The 18,063-nt window shown below is 45.2% G+C and overlaps 1 protein-coding gene across 13 annotated transcripts in view; it reads left to right on the top strand.

Annotated features, from left to right (window-relative positions):
• Positions 1 to 18,063, top strand: part of LOC149350500 (mRNA (2'-O-methyladenosine-N(6)-)-methyltransferase-like) — a 106,727-nt gene that overhangs the window by 23,523 nt on the left and 65,141 nt on the right. For all 13 annotated transcript variants that reach the window (XR_016290373.1, XM_089579543.1, XM_089579539.1 and 10 more), the window contains 5 exons: positions 2,500 to 2,708; positions 4,268 to 4,458; positions 7,244 to 7,398; positions 14,980 to 15,211; positions 16,575 to 16,674. Coding sequence is in view for 12 of the 13 variants with exons in the window: in XM_089579543.1 (XP_089435669.1) it covers positions 2,500 to 2,708; positions 4,268 to 4,458; positions 7,244 to 7,398; positions 14,980 to 15,211; positions 16,575 to 16,674 (887 nt within the window). In the remaining variant the exon portion in view is untranslated. The remainder of the gene's footprint in view (positions 1 to 2,499; positions 2,709 to 4,267; positions 4,459 to 7,243; positions 7,399 to 14,979; positions 15,212 to 16,574; positions 16,675 to 18,063) is intronic.

Raw genomic sequence — 18,063 nt, 5'->3', positions numbered from 1 at the left:
ATTAACGAGGTTTTACTGTATATTCATAATTAAGGGGACAGGGTTGGCCTTATACCTCCCATGTATTTAAAATGATCTTTGGGATCCATTTTCTAGGGGTCTGCTAGGATTAGGTTTGGTTTATGAGGTTTAACATCCCTAAGCGACTCAGGCTATGAGGGACTAATTTAGACCACCTGGGGTTCTTTAATTTGCTCTGACATCGCATAGTACACAAGCCTCTTGCATTTTGCTTTCTTTGAAATGTGACCGCCACAGCCTGGACCTAACATCTGTCTTTTGGGTCAGCAGCCAAGCACCATTACCACTGCGCTACTGTGGCATTCACATTGCTGTCATTGTAATCAGCTTTCTGTGTTATATTTACTAAACTAAAATTATTATTTAATAATTACTAGGTATTTTTGTTTGTTTTTCTACTGGATGCTACCAATTTTCAAGCCAAAATAGGCAATAAAGATCCTTTGAAACAAAATTCTCTGCATTAATTTCTATAATTCTGGTTCGTAGACTCTTCCTTGTGTTTTGTATGTACTGGGCTAAAATAATGTTTGTAGCGCTTGTGGTTCTTGAGAAAAAGGGTGAAATGTTGCAGAAAGTGATGTATATTATTGGCTTTAAAGTGAAAATAGAGCTTCATTACAAAATAACACTCAACAAATGCACTTTGATATATGATTTCAGTAGCCATCAGCTTTTCTTGTTTATTTGCTACCTTACTTTCCGGGCCTCATTTGGGACGAGCTGTGTAGCCTTTTCCGCAAAGTAGTCATCTCTGGTCAGTCTAAAACTGCCATTGCGCCATGTATTATCCTGGTGAAATACCAAATCACATTAAATTGTCTGCGTAGGCAATGCAGCCTTCATTAAAGGTAATCGCATCATTCAGCCTGGATATTTTCAGTGTTTTAGATAACATAAGCACATCCTTTGCAACATGCTCCCCCAAAAAATTGTTGAAGACTTGTTTGCATTTTTTTTCTTCCCATGGAGACATTTATTTTTCTCCCTTGACCACTGTGTAGCCGCGGTCGTCAGTCAGCTACCTTGAGCTCGTCTCTGTGTTCTGCCAGTGGCGAGAGTTTTGCAGGATAAGAAGTCATGGTAGACACTAGCGACCATATAGACGCTGTGCTCTGCGCTGGATGGTGCTGCCAGACTCCAACGGCAAGCGCACTGGTCAACATGTAGGCTGATTAGTGCAGAATCATTGCTTCCTGCACAAATTCTCTGGCATTAATCATTGGTTGGTTGGTTTATTGGGGTTTAACGTCCCAAAGCGACTCAGGCTATGAGGGACGCCGTAGTGAAGGGCTCCGGAAATTTAGACCACCTGGGGTTCTTTAACGTGCACTGACATCGCACAGTACACGAGCCTCGAATTTCTCCTCCAAAGAAATTCAGCCGCCGCGGCCGGGATCGAACCCGCGTCTTTTGGGACAGCAGCCGAGCACCATAGCCACTGAGCCACCGCGGCGGCTCAAACAATTGATTTGGTTTAGGATTTTACATGTAGTGAACCAGGGGATAGTGCAGTTTGAGTTAATTGCACTTGTAGATAGTGTGCTTTGGCGCCTTGAGTGGCACTTTAGGCTATGCGGTGCGAAACGGGGTAGCAGAATTTTACTCATGACAAAAAGGGTGACAAACAACATGCGAAATATTTCAAAAGCAGATGAGAAAGCAAGAAAACTTCTGAAAAGTGGTTGTTTGATGAGGTAGCACATATGAAAAACACTTGAATGATTTTAAATTTTTTAAAATAGAAGAAAAGCCAAGACCAGCTTGAGATGAGTTTTTAGCCTATCCAGAATTTTGACAGCTAGAGGTTAGCATGCAAAGGAGCTACATCTGATCTCGTTCCTTTGTTGTGTTGTTTTGCTTGTTGCTATGACAAAGAATTTGTTAAAAACACTGTTACGGCGAGAAAAATAACTTGTCATACACTACCTTTTATGCCTTTGAAGTCACTTGCTAGCGAGGCTATACAGTCGGCAGAGCAAAGCCAGTGCACTCTAACTGGAGTGCACTCTATTGCGACCTATCCCTGACAACAGGCATATATGGCAGACAGGCAACAGGCAGAATAAGCTGGCATGTATGTTCCCCATGTCAGCCTATAATGTGAGCATTTGCCCTGTAAGCAAGAGAGTTGGGGTTTGATGCCCCAGCAGCTAGCGCCGACGAAGAAGAGGAAGAAGGAAGCCGACGCAGATGAAGTTCGGGTTTTGCGCTTCCGAACGCTGGCCTGCTGAGCAGCACCGCTGGAACAAGGACTGTGGCCGTCCATACTGACTGTTCGTGTCGCCCCATTACAGCCCCATTAAATTCAGTTCATAATGGGAATGTGTTGTGGTATATGAGCACAAAGGTGTTACTTGACTTGTGTCAGTAGGTCTCTGCAACCACATGTTGCACTTGTGATGTTGTAAACGAGTACACTCATGGCTTTCAACTGCAATTTGGCGGGAGCTTACACACGTGGTGCCCTGGATGCAGGTGTGGAAAATGTCCCTGTGGGGCAGGCAACGCCATTCCTGTCACCACCACAGACAGTTGGCCCAGATCCTGTTCATGACTTGCCAGCTGAATTGCTGCAGATCGGCTGGCGTCGTTTCTGGAGCAAGCGTGAAGGCCGGCCATACTTCTTCAACAAACTCACAAATGAGTCGCTTTGGGAAATGCCACGGCTTAGTACACCCGCCCAGGTGAATATTGAGCTTCATGGAAAGGACGTGCTTGATGTGACACACTTTATACTACAAACCTTCAGCACTTCAAGAGCAGCCCAGTATCATTCTGACTAGGCACAATACAGGCCTTTGTACTTACAGAGGTATCCATTAGCTGTCATGCAAGGCTTGAATGTGAAACAGTAATTTTTTTGTTCATTCAGTCAATAGAACCACAAGTGAGTGTACTTGGTGCTACAAAAAATCCTACTTGGTTCTTGATCGGACCTGGAACACCATTTTTGCTGCCACTCATTATCATTGTCAGCCAGGTTGTATCCACATCAGGCCAAAAAGTCTCTCCCATTGATCTCCAGTTAGCTCTGTCCTGCCTCAGCAGTGGCCACTCTTGCCCCATTAATTTCCTTGTCTCATCTCCCCACCTGACTCTATAACCTATAACGAACTTCCAATGAATCCCACTGGTCATTTCGCACTGAGTATGCTGATTTGTAATGGTTCCCAACATGCTTGTACCAGTTTGATCTATCAGACTGAAATGTGCCTGCTCTGTTGAGCGTCATACAAGACACGAAGAAAACTTTTGCCGCCTCGGGCAGGGCCTGCAGGATGTGTTTGAACAATTTTTCAGCTGACGGGGGTGCTTCCTTCTTCGCTGAAAGTTGGATACACAACCCACTGTACGATACCATGCTGTGCCTTATCACAGCTGCTAACGTCATTGTAGTTTCTCCGCCCTCCAGCCTTCTCGGTGCACTCAGTCCAGTACGAGTGCGCTCTGCATCTTTGGCTCCATGTGCACCTTAGTTTCCGTTTCTGCTGCAGGGCCTCTTAGTCAGAACCGTTTGGCAGTGCACTTGGCATGCTTGACTCTATTGACATCCCACTGATTTCACCAGACTACTGCAAGAAATGGAAGTGCAAAACAGTTTCCTTTGACCAGAATGCAGTCATCATCCAAGCCTTCAGCCTGGCGTATGCATTCGCCACAAGGGAATCCTATCATGCAGTGACTGTTGTGTCCCGTGTGCTTGTGAACTGTGTGATGAAGCCAACCAAAATGGGTACTCGTGACAGAAACATCAGTGCGCACCCTCCTTTACAGCATTTCGTATCGGCATGAGCGCCTGGAAAACGAAGCTAAATTTTTTTTAATACGTCTCTCCCTGTCGTCTGCACATTATTCCTCCAAAATCCGTTTTCTAGGCGCTGAAGGCCATGCGGGCTGTGGAAGAAACGGGCATACGTTGCTAAGGCTAACAAATTCGGTTGGTGTATGTACATATCAGCCGTGCTGTGGGCGCTTGTTGCGCGTGTTGAAGGCTTCATCAACACACATCGGCAGTGTCTGAATGCCAGTTGTATTGTCCTTGGTGTACTCTGTGGCAAGTAAGCTCATTTACTTGGAAAAATTGCAACCTAGGTCGCGTACCACTTAACGAAGAATAACTGTAACAAAGAAATCACGGGGGTCTCCTGACTTCCTTATAATGAGGTTTATCTGCTATTTTCTTTGCATATGCATGCCATTTGTCTGTTACAATTTTTGTTGTTCTGCATTAACCTGGCTGCAGTATGACCCTTTGACTGACCCACTGGGAATCCAAGGACCTCCAACACCTGTGGATCCAGGTACCCCACCTGGGCCTTCACATCATCTGCCATCACCACCTCCAGCATCCAGCCCAGTGCTTTTGCCTCGGCCTGACAAGCGACGGGCATCTGATGATGCTAATCCAGCAGCAGCTAAAAAGTTTGTCCTAAGGTAGGATGTGGGCCCCATTTACATTTGCAGTTGCAGTCGACGACCGAAAATTCGGGCGCCTGGTTTTTCGGACATGCTTGATTATTCTGACTTTTTCGCGGCACCGCGACATGGCCTATAGAGCAAATGTATGAGCGCTTGAAATTTCGGACGCATCGCAACTAATCACTCGATTTTTCGGACCTCGTTCGCACTTGCCGCCAATACCCAAGCCGCCATATAAGGTGTACTGTGGAACCTCATTAATTCAAACTGCAGGAGAGATCAAACAAAACCAAATTAAAGATTAAAGGGAGCCTCTTAAACTGCGCTGCCGAAATTCTGCGCGAGTCGGCACATTGTGCTCGCGTGGTTTCGAATTCATACTGTTCTTGAATGTCTTCCGCTGCACGAACTTGAACCGTAGTCCGAGTTCACGGAACTCATCTGTGCCGAGTCTTTTGTCCTGATTACGGAACGCAAATACGATCGTGGAGGCTACGCGCGTGCACAGGAGTTTCCAAGTGCCGTCCATGGATGGCGCCCGAGGCCGTGATCATCTTCATCATCAATTTTTTTTCTCCGCCGCGATTTTCCGCTATCTACATCGGCATCAGTATCGCCTTTGGTGGCGTGTTAGTGCGTTTGCGGTAATAGTTGTGGTTGTTGCTTTCGCATGCTGCCACCGAGCGTTGCAGTTTTAGTACGATGGGCAAGCACCTTAACAGCTACACGGCTGGGAGTTAGCTCTCGAACACGGTAAGCGCGCGGCGGGCAGGAAATTTGACGTGGCCGAGAAGTGCGTCCGATGATGGTGCAACCAAACGAGAAACACAAGCTGCAAAAAGCGTGCTTTTCGAGGTAAGCCATGCGAGTTTCCTGAACTGGAAGAAGAGCTGCTCCTCTATGTGATGGAAGTGCGGAACAACGGCTACGCATTGACAGAGGACATGCTGCGAGAGTGAGTGAGTGAGTGAAAAACATTTATTGCTCCAAAAATCAGATTTTAGCGGTGGGCCGATGTCTTCATGTCTTCGGCCTCTTCACAAGGTCGGCGCCCCTATTCCAGGGCACCGCTGAGTCTTGCTGCTTCGCAGGCGTGCTGCACCAGTGCCCTTTGGGCCGTGAGCTCGCTGCTGGTCAGCAGGCCCTCCCATTGTTCCACACTCGGGTCATTTAGCTTGTGAAATGCTCTGTTACGTTCGCATTCCCATGTGATGTGATATAGCGTGGGGGTTGCTCCGCACCACGGACTTGTGTCCCTGTATTGTGTAGGGAACATCTTATGTAGTATGTATAAATTGTGGAAAGTCCCTGCTTGCAGTCTCCGCCAGCAGACCGCCTCGTGCTGTGTTAATGATGTGTGGGGTGGTGGGTATTTAAATCTCCGCCCTCTGTGGTAGTTTAATATTTCTGCGTACGTTGGTTCCACCGTCATGGGGTCCTCCAGGGTTTCTGACTGCCCTGCTCGGCTCGTGATCTCGCGAACTAGGCTGTCTACCCTCGAGTTACCCTCTATCCCGGTGTGTGCCGGTATCCAGAAAATCCTGTGTCTTGAGGTCTTATTTGGAAGCTTTGCTTCGAGGAGGATGCTCAGCGCTTCCTTGCTTATTTTGCCCTGTATGCCACTGCTGCCGCGACTCGGAACTTTCTGGTCCTGTGGTCCCATGGATAGAGGGCCGCGTCTGTGTATACTGTGTTTTCCATTGTGGCTAGGTTCCACTTCACATAGTCTGCCCTGGCCTGCCTTCTAGCGGCATGGAGGTTGGGATCCATGTTTCTCGGCAGAGGGCTGATGTCCAGTGTCTGGCGGACCTCGTCTGGAATGCTAGCTGTTCTATCTACGATGCCTTCTACGTTGTGCCCTAATCTCTTTAGGAGCTTGCGGCCGGTGGCTGTCTGCGCGAGTGATGATTGAACATAGAATAAATGTCGCTCATTCCCTGGTTGGTGTGTTTTTATTAAAAAAAAAATAAAAATTTTTCGCACATCGCGTGTATGGGCCGCACCCCGAAAATTGGCCCTCCAATCTGGAAAAAAAAGTGCGGTCCTTATACGCGTTTATAAGGTATGTCGCGCTGCGAACAATAGTCATGAGGAGCTTCAGAATGTGTGCAGTACAACTGGCCGCTTCCTCCGGCATATTGGTAATAAGTTCGTGATTTTTTTCGGTGAAATTTGATGTTTCGGACTGCCAGATTTTTCGGATAGGTCGTCGACTGTATCGGGGTTCGACTGTAGTAATGACTTGTGCATCATTGCAAAAAAGAAATCATGCAATTAAAAAATTATGTGTGTATGCTATATAGTGAAACAGTCTGCTGTGAGCAACTGCAGCGTGGCCATTCCCAAAATAAAATCTGTAAAGGAAAGGTGGATGTTGAAGTATGCATGGATTAGGCGTTCAGAGAGCCCAAAAAGCACTCCAAGGAACCCAAGGGTATTTTGAGAATGCCTGGCTTGGTGTGGTAAGCTGCAAGGCAGTATATACACTGGAGTTTACCCCTTGTAAAGATGTCGATGCTTACACCTCACCACACTGGAGCGTTGTGGCATGTTGCATAAATGGCAGCAGCTGTGCATAGTGGCATATGCTTGGCCCTCTTCTTTGCATTTTTGATATTGCTTTTGTAGTGTCGTATAACAACCTCCAAAAGCTGCCTTGCTTAGATGTCATAATGTCATCTTCTTTATCTTGTTACTCTTTACTGTTCATTATACTTCACTGCTGTGCATGCTAGTACTTTTGCTTCAGCATATTAAAAAGTCTCACCGGGACTTCTATTTTCTTTTTCCATTATCACAGTGGGCCATTCGACTTGGAAGTGCCGACCAACGTTGTCATCTGGGAGCGGTCACCAACTCTGATGCCTCCACCGCATCCTGATGTGGAAAACTTGCGCTCTACACTTACTACCCGCCTACGAACCAACTATCATGAAATGTGCCATTCAAGAGAAGGCAAGTTTTTGAGAAACAGTAGCTTTATTTTATGACTAAGACCACAATTCTGAAACGCTTCTTGCCTCAGTAATGATGGGTACCAACTTCAGAAAAGGCCTCCGCCTACAACATTTTAAATGTGCTTGATTAACCCTTTAATGCACCAATTATCGTATTTACTCGCTTAATGATCGCACTTTTTAAAAAAAAAAAATTGATGCAAATTTAGGGGTGTGATCGTTACGCGGGGTAAATTTTTTACGAAAAATTTTTGAGCACCGAAAACGCAAGCAAGTTGCAGGCAGACAATCCTTGTCACACGGACGTGCTACCCGCGGTTACGCCGCTAAACGCAGTTATCGCGAATCGAGCTCGGCAATCTCGGCTTACGTCATTAACCGAGAAGGTAGAATGCGAAAAGCGCACGAGCTGGCCCGCTTCAAGAACGTACTTTCCTCGCACTAAATCACATTCCAAGAGCAACACATCAAAATAGGCAGTGTGTATAGTGCTGCGCGACGGCGCTTTTATGCAGCCTTCGATCTCGTCTGATGGCGCAGCAACCGTGTACAACAGCAACGGCCCGCGGCGCTCAGGCTATGCATTTTACCGTCGTTACGCTGAAAAATGTCCGGTCCCTGCCGCATCGTTGATATACTTAGGTGACACGTTCGCAGCGCTCGGAGCACTGGGTTCCGCGCGCTTACTGCAGCGGTGCTGCCCGCGAGTATGGCGGACGACGGCGCTCTGTACTCCCTAGTCGTCGCTAGGCCTAACTTGTTTCGTATCGAAGCCACAGTGGATGGCACTTTTGAATTGAGCAATGCTATAATGAATGTTCTACTTGTGGTGCTGCCTTATTGACAATCTAATTGTTTCATATTAAAAGAAATATATACGTTCGATTTCAGCGACGCCTTAGTAGCGGAGCTGGCGTGCAAGCAGATCGGGTCACTTGCGCTGCAACGGTGGCAGCTGCTACGCGGCTGCAAACTCAAAACTAGCTTGTATCGCAGTTATTACTCCTACCAGCAACTCGGTAGAGGCCAGCGATCCTCAAGGAGGATTCATTTTTGACGTTCCTGTATCCCACGGCTTATTATTTACGAGAACAATAAAGTTTAGCCGGATCACCGCGTGACTTCGTTCGTTGCACCGCAACCCAGAACGGTGGCGAGCCTTGCGACAACGGCGAACCGTGATTCGAGATAACCGCAGTTAAGTTTGGTATCCGCGATTTAGCATAACCGCATTTAGACTGCCCGTGTGACCGCAGGTCAACCAACAGGCGGCTGCCGCTGCAATGCTGACTGAGCAAGGGGGTCATCTGCACATGCCATCTGTCAGACAGATAGCAAGTACGATCATCGTCAACAAATTGCAGCGGCAAGTTTGGGGTGCGATCATTACGCGAGGGATAAAAAAAAATGAATTTTGCCAACAAAATTCGGGGGTGTGATCATTATGCGAGTAATAACGGTGTGCAGCAGTCAGAGAAAAAAGTCAAGCCCACTTAAAATGAACTTGACGGTCACGCAGATTGCGTTCGTTGTATTCGAGGTTCGTAGTAAGTGGACATCTCATATTACAACCAGAAGTACAAAGTCAGACTCAAGTGTCATTTATTTTTTAAAGAAGCTCCTTATACGCATCTGCTTCTTAAATTTTATAGGTTGACCCTATCACGGCACTTTCCATGCTTGCCAGAGACGTCATGTGCTCCTCGCTGATGCATTTGATGCTAACAAGCTGCTTTGGGGATGCGATATAATTAATTGCGGTTGAAGCGTTCATGGCAGCTGGTGTGAGGTCCGCCTCCTCGGCATTGTCTTCATAATATTCTTTTTCTTGGTGCTTGTGCTCGCATAGCTTAGTCGTGTCAGTGTATGGCTCTGCTATGTCAGCGCCATCACCCACGCAAACCAAGTCATTTTAAACAAATTCATATCTGGCCAACTTTGAATGACACATTGCCACAAGTCCAAGTGCATCTGAACTCATGGGTTGTTGAATGCATCCTTCGTCATTCCTGGGGGCGTAAATCCTACCCTACTGAGGAAATTCATGATGCATTCTAATGCAGTCATTTCCATCTAAGCGGTTTTTAAGGCCTTTAATGCCTCATCGTTGTCGACAGAAGGTTGTCAGCAGAGGTGTCACACTTCTGGAATCGTGCCAACTGTGGCCTCTCCTCCATGCAGCGGTGCAACCTCCTCCCCCCCTTAGCAACCGGCACGCCGGTGGGGGCCGCAGCTGTGCATAGCAACCGTGACGTCACACGGTAGCGGTAGAACGAGCGCGCACGTGTCGGTGGTGGCAGCTGCAGCGCCGCTTCTTCACCAGACATCTCGTTGCAGTCGAGTGAGTGAGACGCATGGCTTCGAAGCGGCCCAGTGATTCCGCGCCAAGTGGTTCGGGGAAGCGGCAGTGGGTTGACCACAAGGCTTTCGGCAAGCACACTTTAGAATTTCCAAAGTGTCTCCGGTAATTTTTTATCGTATTAACGGCTGCAAACAAAGAGATCCTAACCGGGACATCGGTAGCTGGTCTCCAAGTTGCTACTGGCATACGCTGTGACGTGCCGCCAATAGGGCACCTAGAGCACTTGAATGATGCGCCCATCTCGAGTGGCTGGTCTTTCACGTCACATTTGGTGGCAGAAGCACTTGGTCACCTCGTTCAAAGAAGACGGCACACGGTGCTCCAAACAGTTGTCGAGCATGAGCAGGAACTTTTTCTTGTTCGCCATGTAATGCTCGATATCAATAAACAACTCAGCGCACAGTCATGCATCATTCCTATCACGTCCCCACCTCCTTCTAAGCTAATGCCTAGTGGCATACTCATCGAGTAAACAAAAGTTGTTTGTGATCCAGGTCTTTGTGTTGGGCCTGTAGTGTATGCATGCGTAGCTCACAAAGTACCTTGGCCTGAGCGACTTGCTGGTGGCAAACGGCAGCTGCTGTTCGCTGCTGTCCATAAACGTGTACAGAAAGATTGGTAATGCGAAGTGTTTCCTTCCTACGCATGCATTTCGATGGCTGCAACTGGTAAGCAGTTTAGTTTGCATTGTGCACATCGCGTCTTTATTACTGCTTTCTCGAGTCTCCACATTCTTTCCAAAGAAGAGGGGAGATTTCGCCACGAGGACCAGGAGGCGCTCTTCAGTCACTGGCCCTACAGGGAGTACGAGGTTTTTCAACAGTGGAGTTGATTTTGTGGCGCCTCCTCATTCGTTGTAACCGAGTTGTGTGGCCACACTTGTTCGTTGTATATGAGATGCAATGCTGTAGCCCTAATACATATTTTGACGATCGCATCGCCTTCATTCGTAATAAGCGAGCGTTCGTTATAACTGCGGCTGTTATAAGTGGGCTCGACTGTACCTTCACTTCATGCTAGCTAATGTACCCGCATTCAAAAGCCAGTATTAATATTTTGTTATTGCCACTGAATTTTAAAGAATCGGTATGTTTCGAATTTGAAACAATGGGCATTTGGTTCATTTTGTGCAGCTGGTCTGAGTTATGTGGAAGACCACCTTGAAGGCATCTAACCAACTCGAAGGACCCAGGGACAGTAGACAGCCTTTTATCCAACAAATGTCTTCCTATTCTTTCCACAAAAGTTGTTAGAAAATGAGAGAAGGGACAAGGAGCTGTTGAACTCTGGCTGGAAGTTGCACATTCATGCTCCCTTTTTCTTAACACACCTTTCTTACAGTGATGCAAAAAAATTTTGACGGAAAGCGCTAACTACTGAGAAGATGTAGACATAAACTTTGTATGCAAGCTCTACGTTGTAGTGAGTGCACTGTGTGCAAACGCTATGTCACAAATAGTGTTGGCGGGTTAAGGAGCCCTTACTGAAGTCTCTATTGGAGCACCCTTTCCTCATAGTCGGCAAATGCTACTTTTATACATACTTATGCATATCTCTGTGTGCCATTCACATTGTGAGTGTGCAAGAATGCAGTCCGATGCAGTTGATGGGTGAACGTAATTCTGGCCCCAACAAGGGTGCCTCGTATGGCACACCTACTGCGTACCTACTGCTTATGCACCTAATAGTACTTGCAAGTACACCTACTGCGCTTGCTGCTCTGTGCGAGCTGTGATCCGATCACTGCAGAAAATGTGTTTTCTGTTTGTGGAGAATGCAGAGATCAAACGCGAATGGTTTGCATTGGCTGCAGCAGCATATACGGTAATTCATCAGGAGCTTGATTTACAGCTTTCTAACACTGATATGACTGCAGAGTCGCGTTCATCCAGCACCAAAAATTTCATCGAACTCCAGTATTTGTCATTCATCTGAGAATGAAAGCTGTGAATCTATAGTTAGATACAACTCAAGTACAAAGCAGCAGATACCCCTTGAAGGAGGTCCTCCAGCCAGTGGCACTGACTGATCGTCATGACGCCACAGCTTAATCCAGTTTATCTATGGTTAATTCCCTTACACCTGCCAGCTTCCTGTAATGCCGTGACAGCACGTGCAAGGGGACTAACCATGAGGTCTTGACGGTCGATAGCATTGACGAGAGAGCCTCCTTTGAGGGGCATTTGCGGGATTTTTTTTTTTTTTAGTTGCATTGGTCTATAATTGTTACGCAGAAATGATGGCACATCAGACGAAAATATGCGGCAAGCATTTTCATTTAACGATGTTTATTTTCTTGGCGCATAAAAAGGAAATATTGTATGAGCAAGCATTTTGTTGTTAGAAACAAATGAATAAGGCTGCCTCTCCATATTTCGGGCTATGGACAAGATGACACACAGGCCAGTATTCTGGAAGTGTACACAAAGTGGACATGACCTCTTCAGTTTTCACCTGTTGGTTGAAACCCCAAATGTAGGCATAATGACTCTGTGAGCTGACCCATCTTTCTTGTTTCGTCATCTCAGCTGAAACTGCACTTGTCATTGCATCAGTAATTGTAGTGCATAAGTGAATCCAGTATTAACCTCCTTACAACAAATCTAGTTTCAATGGGTTATTCAGGAATAGCATACGAGTCTATGATGTGTGGTTTATCTTTACGAGCCTACGATGTGTGGTTTACCTTTCTTTCTCTGCCATTGGTGAAGCTGCGTTTACTCTAGATTCGGTTACAACATACATCTGGATAGGGAGGATTTAGTTAGGAGGTGAATATGTTGGTTTGTGCTTCATTACAGAAGACTTTTCAGTTGCTTGCCCTGCTATGATAACTCGACTCACCCCTTCGGGAGCCTCATGCTAAATTCTGCAATGGGCTTTCCCGCTTATCATAGTTGGCCAAAATGAGATGGCGGAGCTCATGATAGCAAAATTGTGAAGACACCAGCTCAAATGCCATTAGGTGTGGGTGTTGAGTACCTAACACATTAGGGAAGGATCAAAGGAGAAACAGCGCACTTTCTTATTGTGATTGTTCAGAGCAGGTGGTTGGCTATCGTGTTCTTATCGCATGTGATATGTGGGGAAGCCCACTTCTGGAATTTCAGTTGAGGTCCACGCCTAGCAGCATCCAAAAGTGATCGGTCCATGCGATAAATGAGAAATCAGAGAGGATGCCTTTGTACTGTTTTCCTGTCGCTTTAAACTTGATCTTTGGATAATTTGCCCAGATATTGTGGTTTTGCCACGGTCGGTTTTATGAAAGTCTGCGCACTATTCATTGCTGGCGAATATCTGAAAATTCTGGAATATCAGTTTCTCGAATCAAATATGTACCGAATATCAAACATAATAAGGGAGTAATTACTCATTTGCATCCACCCAAGCGTAGCCATATGGCTACAAAGGATAGCTGTACAGCTTCCTACAGGAACTTCGTCGTTAAAGAAAAATTCGTCCTGGTCCGGGGTTTGAACCTGGGACCACTGCTTCATCGGAGCAGTAGCCTTACCAGCTGAGCTTACCGGGACGTTAGCATATGGTAGGGCAAGATCGAATTGATCAGTAATTCGAAGTGGGAACAGTGTTGATCAAATATTTTAGGGGAATACCCCAAGGTGGGGAATCCCCCAGGGATTGTTACGAGTGATTACTCCTTTATTACAAACCTAATCCACCTTGGGGGATTCCCCTAAAACATTAATCAATATGAAACATATTCAATTCATATTCAACAATTCATAGCTCATTAACAAACTAGAAGGAGTGCAGAGAAAGGCAATTAGATTTATCTTTAACAAATACAGGACCAGTGATTCACCATCCCAACTACTAAATCAAGCATGTATTCTTACTTTATAGAAACGCGCCAGACTAGCACGACTAAAATTATTGTTCCAATTAGTTCATAACTCGTTAAACATAGATACTTCGTTATATATATCTGTAGATGAATCGAGACCATCCCGGCATAAGCACCCATTAACCCTTAGAGAGTACACATTCCGAACCGACTGTTTCAGATATTCATTTTTTCCGCTTGCCATAAAAGAGTGGAATAGTTTGAACCCCTCTATCACTACTAATACATCTTTGCAGAAATTTCTAACTCTGGTAGAAGAACAGTTGCGCGATAATTAAATAGATAAATAAATCATAATTATACAAGTACAACAGACCACTCGTATCACTGCATATACCAGCATCTGTATGAACATACTACTTACAATGTATAAAATTGCACCCTTTTCTGTGAAATATAATCTTTCGTTATGTGTTTTATTTTCTCTTATCTGTGTTTTTTTCCCATACTCATGTAATTACTTGCAAACAACAGTGTTTTTAATGTATACCATTCCATTTGTATTCGCTTTTACTATGTGCCCATCCTGTAAAAATCCCGATGGGATTGACAGTATCTGAAATAAATAAATAAATAAAAATTTTGAATATTTGTGCACCTCTAGATTTTTACTTTCTCATTCCAGTTCATATATGCGTAGCGTGTTCTTGCTGTGCAGTTTGTATAGCCTTCACCTCTTGCATATTTTTCATTTAAATCACTTGTGCGTGAACCGTCGTCACAAAACGCTAATATATAGCTCCATTTCGAGACCACTGTTCATGTGCACTGCCGTTCTTCCTGCATTGCAGCGTTTATAATTGTGTTTGGGCAAAGTGTGATGAACCATAATGTGTTGCCCCCACACATCATATGATTGCCAGGGGGCCGACGACATACAGTCGTGGACAGAAGGGTAGCAAAATGCAAGAAAAAAAAATACTTGGCAAAGCAGGCGTATGGCATAGTTATCGGACATACTTTGTACTTCCCACTAAAATTGGATGCAGGAAAATTTCTCTTGTGAAGGCTAGTCGATTAGGCGGGAGGGAGAAAAACCTTGGAGAGGGCACAAAAGGAGGGGAGTGGAATCACTTGAATGCAACACCTGTAATTTCACTAATAATGAGGCTTTTCATAAACATTTTACAGCCACATGTTCCAGGCATGATGACTAACAACCACCGGGCTATAATACATTTTCAACCAGAGGGTGGTCAGGGGCCCTTCAAGGGAAAAGGCAATGCCCTCATGAAAGTTCATTTCTTTGAGAACGATCTACTGCAGCAGAGCCTTAAAAAATGCAATTTTTGCAAGCATAGGCAGTATATATTCTGCTTTGTTTTTAAGGTGTCTCACCCTTCTCATTTCAGGAATTGAATGTCCAAAAGAATCATTTATACGGTGGCTGATGGAACGCAAGGTCGTGGACAAGGGCCAGGATCCTCTGCTGCCTAGCGTGTGCCATCCTGAGGTGTCGCAGTGCATGTACCGGGAGATCATGAACGACATCCCCATCAAGCTTGTACGGCCAAAGTTTGCAGGGGACGCTCGCAAGCAGCTCTCCAAGTATGCTGAAGCAGCGAAAAAGATGATCGAATCACGGTATGACAGTACTGCCAGTCGTGTTGCAAATGAGAAAGCATGGCTTGCACCTAGCCAGTTTTGGTGGTCCTTAAAGGTAACGGAGTGGATTCCAAGAGAAGGCAAGCGTAGCAGGGGGCGTCAGAAAGTTAGGTGGGTGGATGAGATTAAGAAGCTTGCGGGGTACTGTGGCCGCAACTGGCAAAGGACAGGGTTAATTGGAGAAACAAGGAGAGGCCTTTGCCCTGCAGTGGGCGTAGTCAGGCTGATGATGATGATGAGTTTTGGCGGACATCTAACCACATTTGTGTATGACCAGCACTTGATGTCTGTGCAGTCAAGGAAGGGGCGGGGGAGTCGTTCATTTGCACGAGGGATCATTTTTATTGAAAATAGATTTGGTAGACATTAGAGCTATGCTATGCTGAGGGGCTCTAGATGTTGATTTCTTAAAAGGCCTACTTTCAAAAAATGTTACCTCTGCTAAATAGAGGAAGTGATCATGGCAATATCGCATGGCTATCAGTCGCATAGTCTTTAAATTGGGATATTTTAAATGCATCTTGGCAGATGACAGGCACACCTAGTGGTGGGCCGCAGAGTAATCTCCTTCACACACTGTAAGCTTTCCTTCTGCCTTTTACCGCATGACTCCTTATTTGCAAGTCGCATGTGAAACTGTTTGGTGTGTTTTTTATTGTACTTGTCATATTTTCATGGAGCTTTGTGTACAAATATAAGTAGGTACAGTAAAAGCTCGTTAATTTAAACTTCAAGGGGGGGGGGAAATGCTGATTATCGAATGACCCCCCAAAAAATAGCCGAGAACTGTTTGCATAATAATAGCGTGGCAATGGCGTTTTTTTACATTTTCATCAATGCTTTATTGCGTGCATACTGTAGGGAGCATCAAAGAAGAACTACTCCAAAATCGTAAGGATCTCCCTGGTGGTGCCCTTTTAGTTTTGTTTTGCTATTTATTATTACTTTACTCACAAAAGTGCCACTTCATCCCTTTTTTTTTTTCAATACATTCACAATTTTTTTGAGAGCTGGTTTTCATGTTAACTATCTCAACATTCAGTATTTAATGCCAAGCTTCACTCTTCCATCAGGCATTCCACTGGAGCACTAGTGCACAGCACTGCCTTTTCTGGCAGGGTTTTTTGCCCTGATCAGTTCCCCCAGTTGGACCTGATCTCAGACTTGTACTTCCATGGCATCTGGGTTTTCTCTTGACAGGGCTGATTAACTAGTTTTTTTTTTTAATTGCATGGTGAATACAACGGCTCTGAGGTGCTTTTAAATCTCTTTTTTTCTTAAGTTGATATTTCCACTGCTGTAGCCAGGTGCCACTTTCTGTATGTTTCTTTATCTTTGGCAGAAATGCAAGTCCAGAAAGTCGCAAGATTGTAAAATGGAATGTTGAAGATGCATTTCACTGGTTACGAAAAACTCTGAATGCCACCTACGATGACCACCTTGTAAGCAAAACCATTCCATTTTCTTGATTGCATATTCTTACTTATATGAGATAATCTCCTTACTAAACATTTGAGATTATGTTGTATTCCATGCTGTGCATGGATGTTGCATTTCATTGGCCAAGGCTGGAACACAATGTATGCATACATAGGTCTGCGAATTGTCTTCAAGGGGCAACAGTTGTTACTTAAAAGCATAGTTGCAGTCTTTTTCCCAAGCATTAACAGCTATAGTTTTGCTAGAGAAATTAGCTCCCTTTGCATTAGGTATGTTCATAATTTCAAATCAGATGTACAGGTAATTAAATGAGGCACTGTTATTTGAAGAGTCTAGTTTTTCTTCCTGGCATGTGCAGCATAGATGCTGAGTAAACTTTGTGTCATCCATTTTTTTTTTTTTTTTGTTGAGCACCTTAGTCCCATACTGCTTTTACTTGCGTAATGAACCCCCTTTTTCTCCCAGAAAAGTTCGCATTGATTTGGGGTAGATTATTCCATTATGTGGAGGGGGGGGGGGGGGGGGGGGGAAGAAATTAGGACAGATTTTTTTTTTTTTTTGCTTCGGTCAAAATTTCATATATGTGCACCCGCCGCTCCGTCCGTCCGTCTATCCGTCCATCCCCAACAGAAGAACACGGTCAGCCGTGTTCGTGTTACCCGTTGTTTAGCATGCATCGCTTGGTTCGATGCGTTTTGCTGTATCACAGCGCGATCTTACAATTTTGTGATAGTTGATCGCACCGGCCAATCACTGTGAGATGAAGCGACTGTGCTGAACACCCTGGCTTTGAAGGTCATGTGATTGTTTTTTACACAGGGCTAAAAAAACTTGCAGGACGGTTACGATAGAGTGTGTAATGTGAATGTTTAACGGTGATGTAAGAGGGGCCAAGTTCATCGAGCGCGCCACCTCCGCAAAAACTGTCGTCGAAAGGTAAACAAGCCTTGATGTTATCGGCGTGGAGCATCAAGGCGCTGCCAAGGTATGCGCTGCGGATGGTGTGAAACTGAGAAACATACTAAAAAAGGCTAATGCTGAGAAAAAAGTAAATTCTCAATGACAAAAGTGGCAGGTGGGTTCATTATGCGAGTGGGTTCATTACGCAAGTAAATGCGGTGGTTACTATTTTTTAGGAACTTGTTAAAGGCATTTACGACAGACTGACACTACTAAAGCCCGTTGATCGTGGCCCCATGGTCATGACGTTTGTACTCTTATTGGACACCACTGTAGTGTATTGGTTGTCAGTTGGGCCGATGTCCACATGGCGTTATTGCATACTCCGTACAAGAAAACTCGAATAATTCAGTATCGGTTAATTCGTAAAGCCTGCCGTAGCACAGCATCGTGCCGCTTATAATTGGCACGTGTAAGTGAGTACTAAGCTA

This window comes from Amblyomma mixtum, chromosome 3 (assembly GCF_055824585.1).
Source record: "Amblyomma mixtum isolate Tamu chromosome 3, ASM5582458v1, whole genome shotgun sequence".
Lineage (NCBI taxonomy): Eukaryota > Metazoa > Arthropoda > Arachnida > Ixodida > Ixodidae > Amblyomma > Amblyomma mixtum.
Note: the sequence above shows the minus strand (reverse complement) of the source record. Positions and strands in the feature narration are given on the sequence as shown.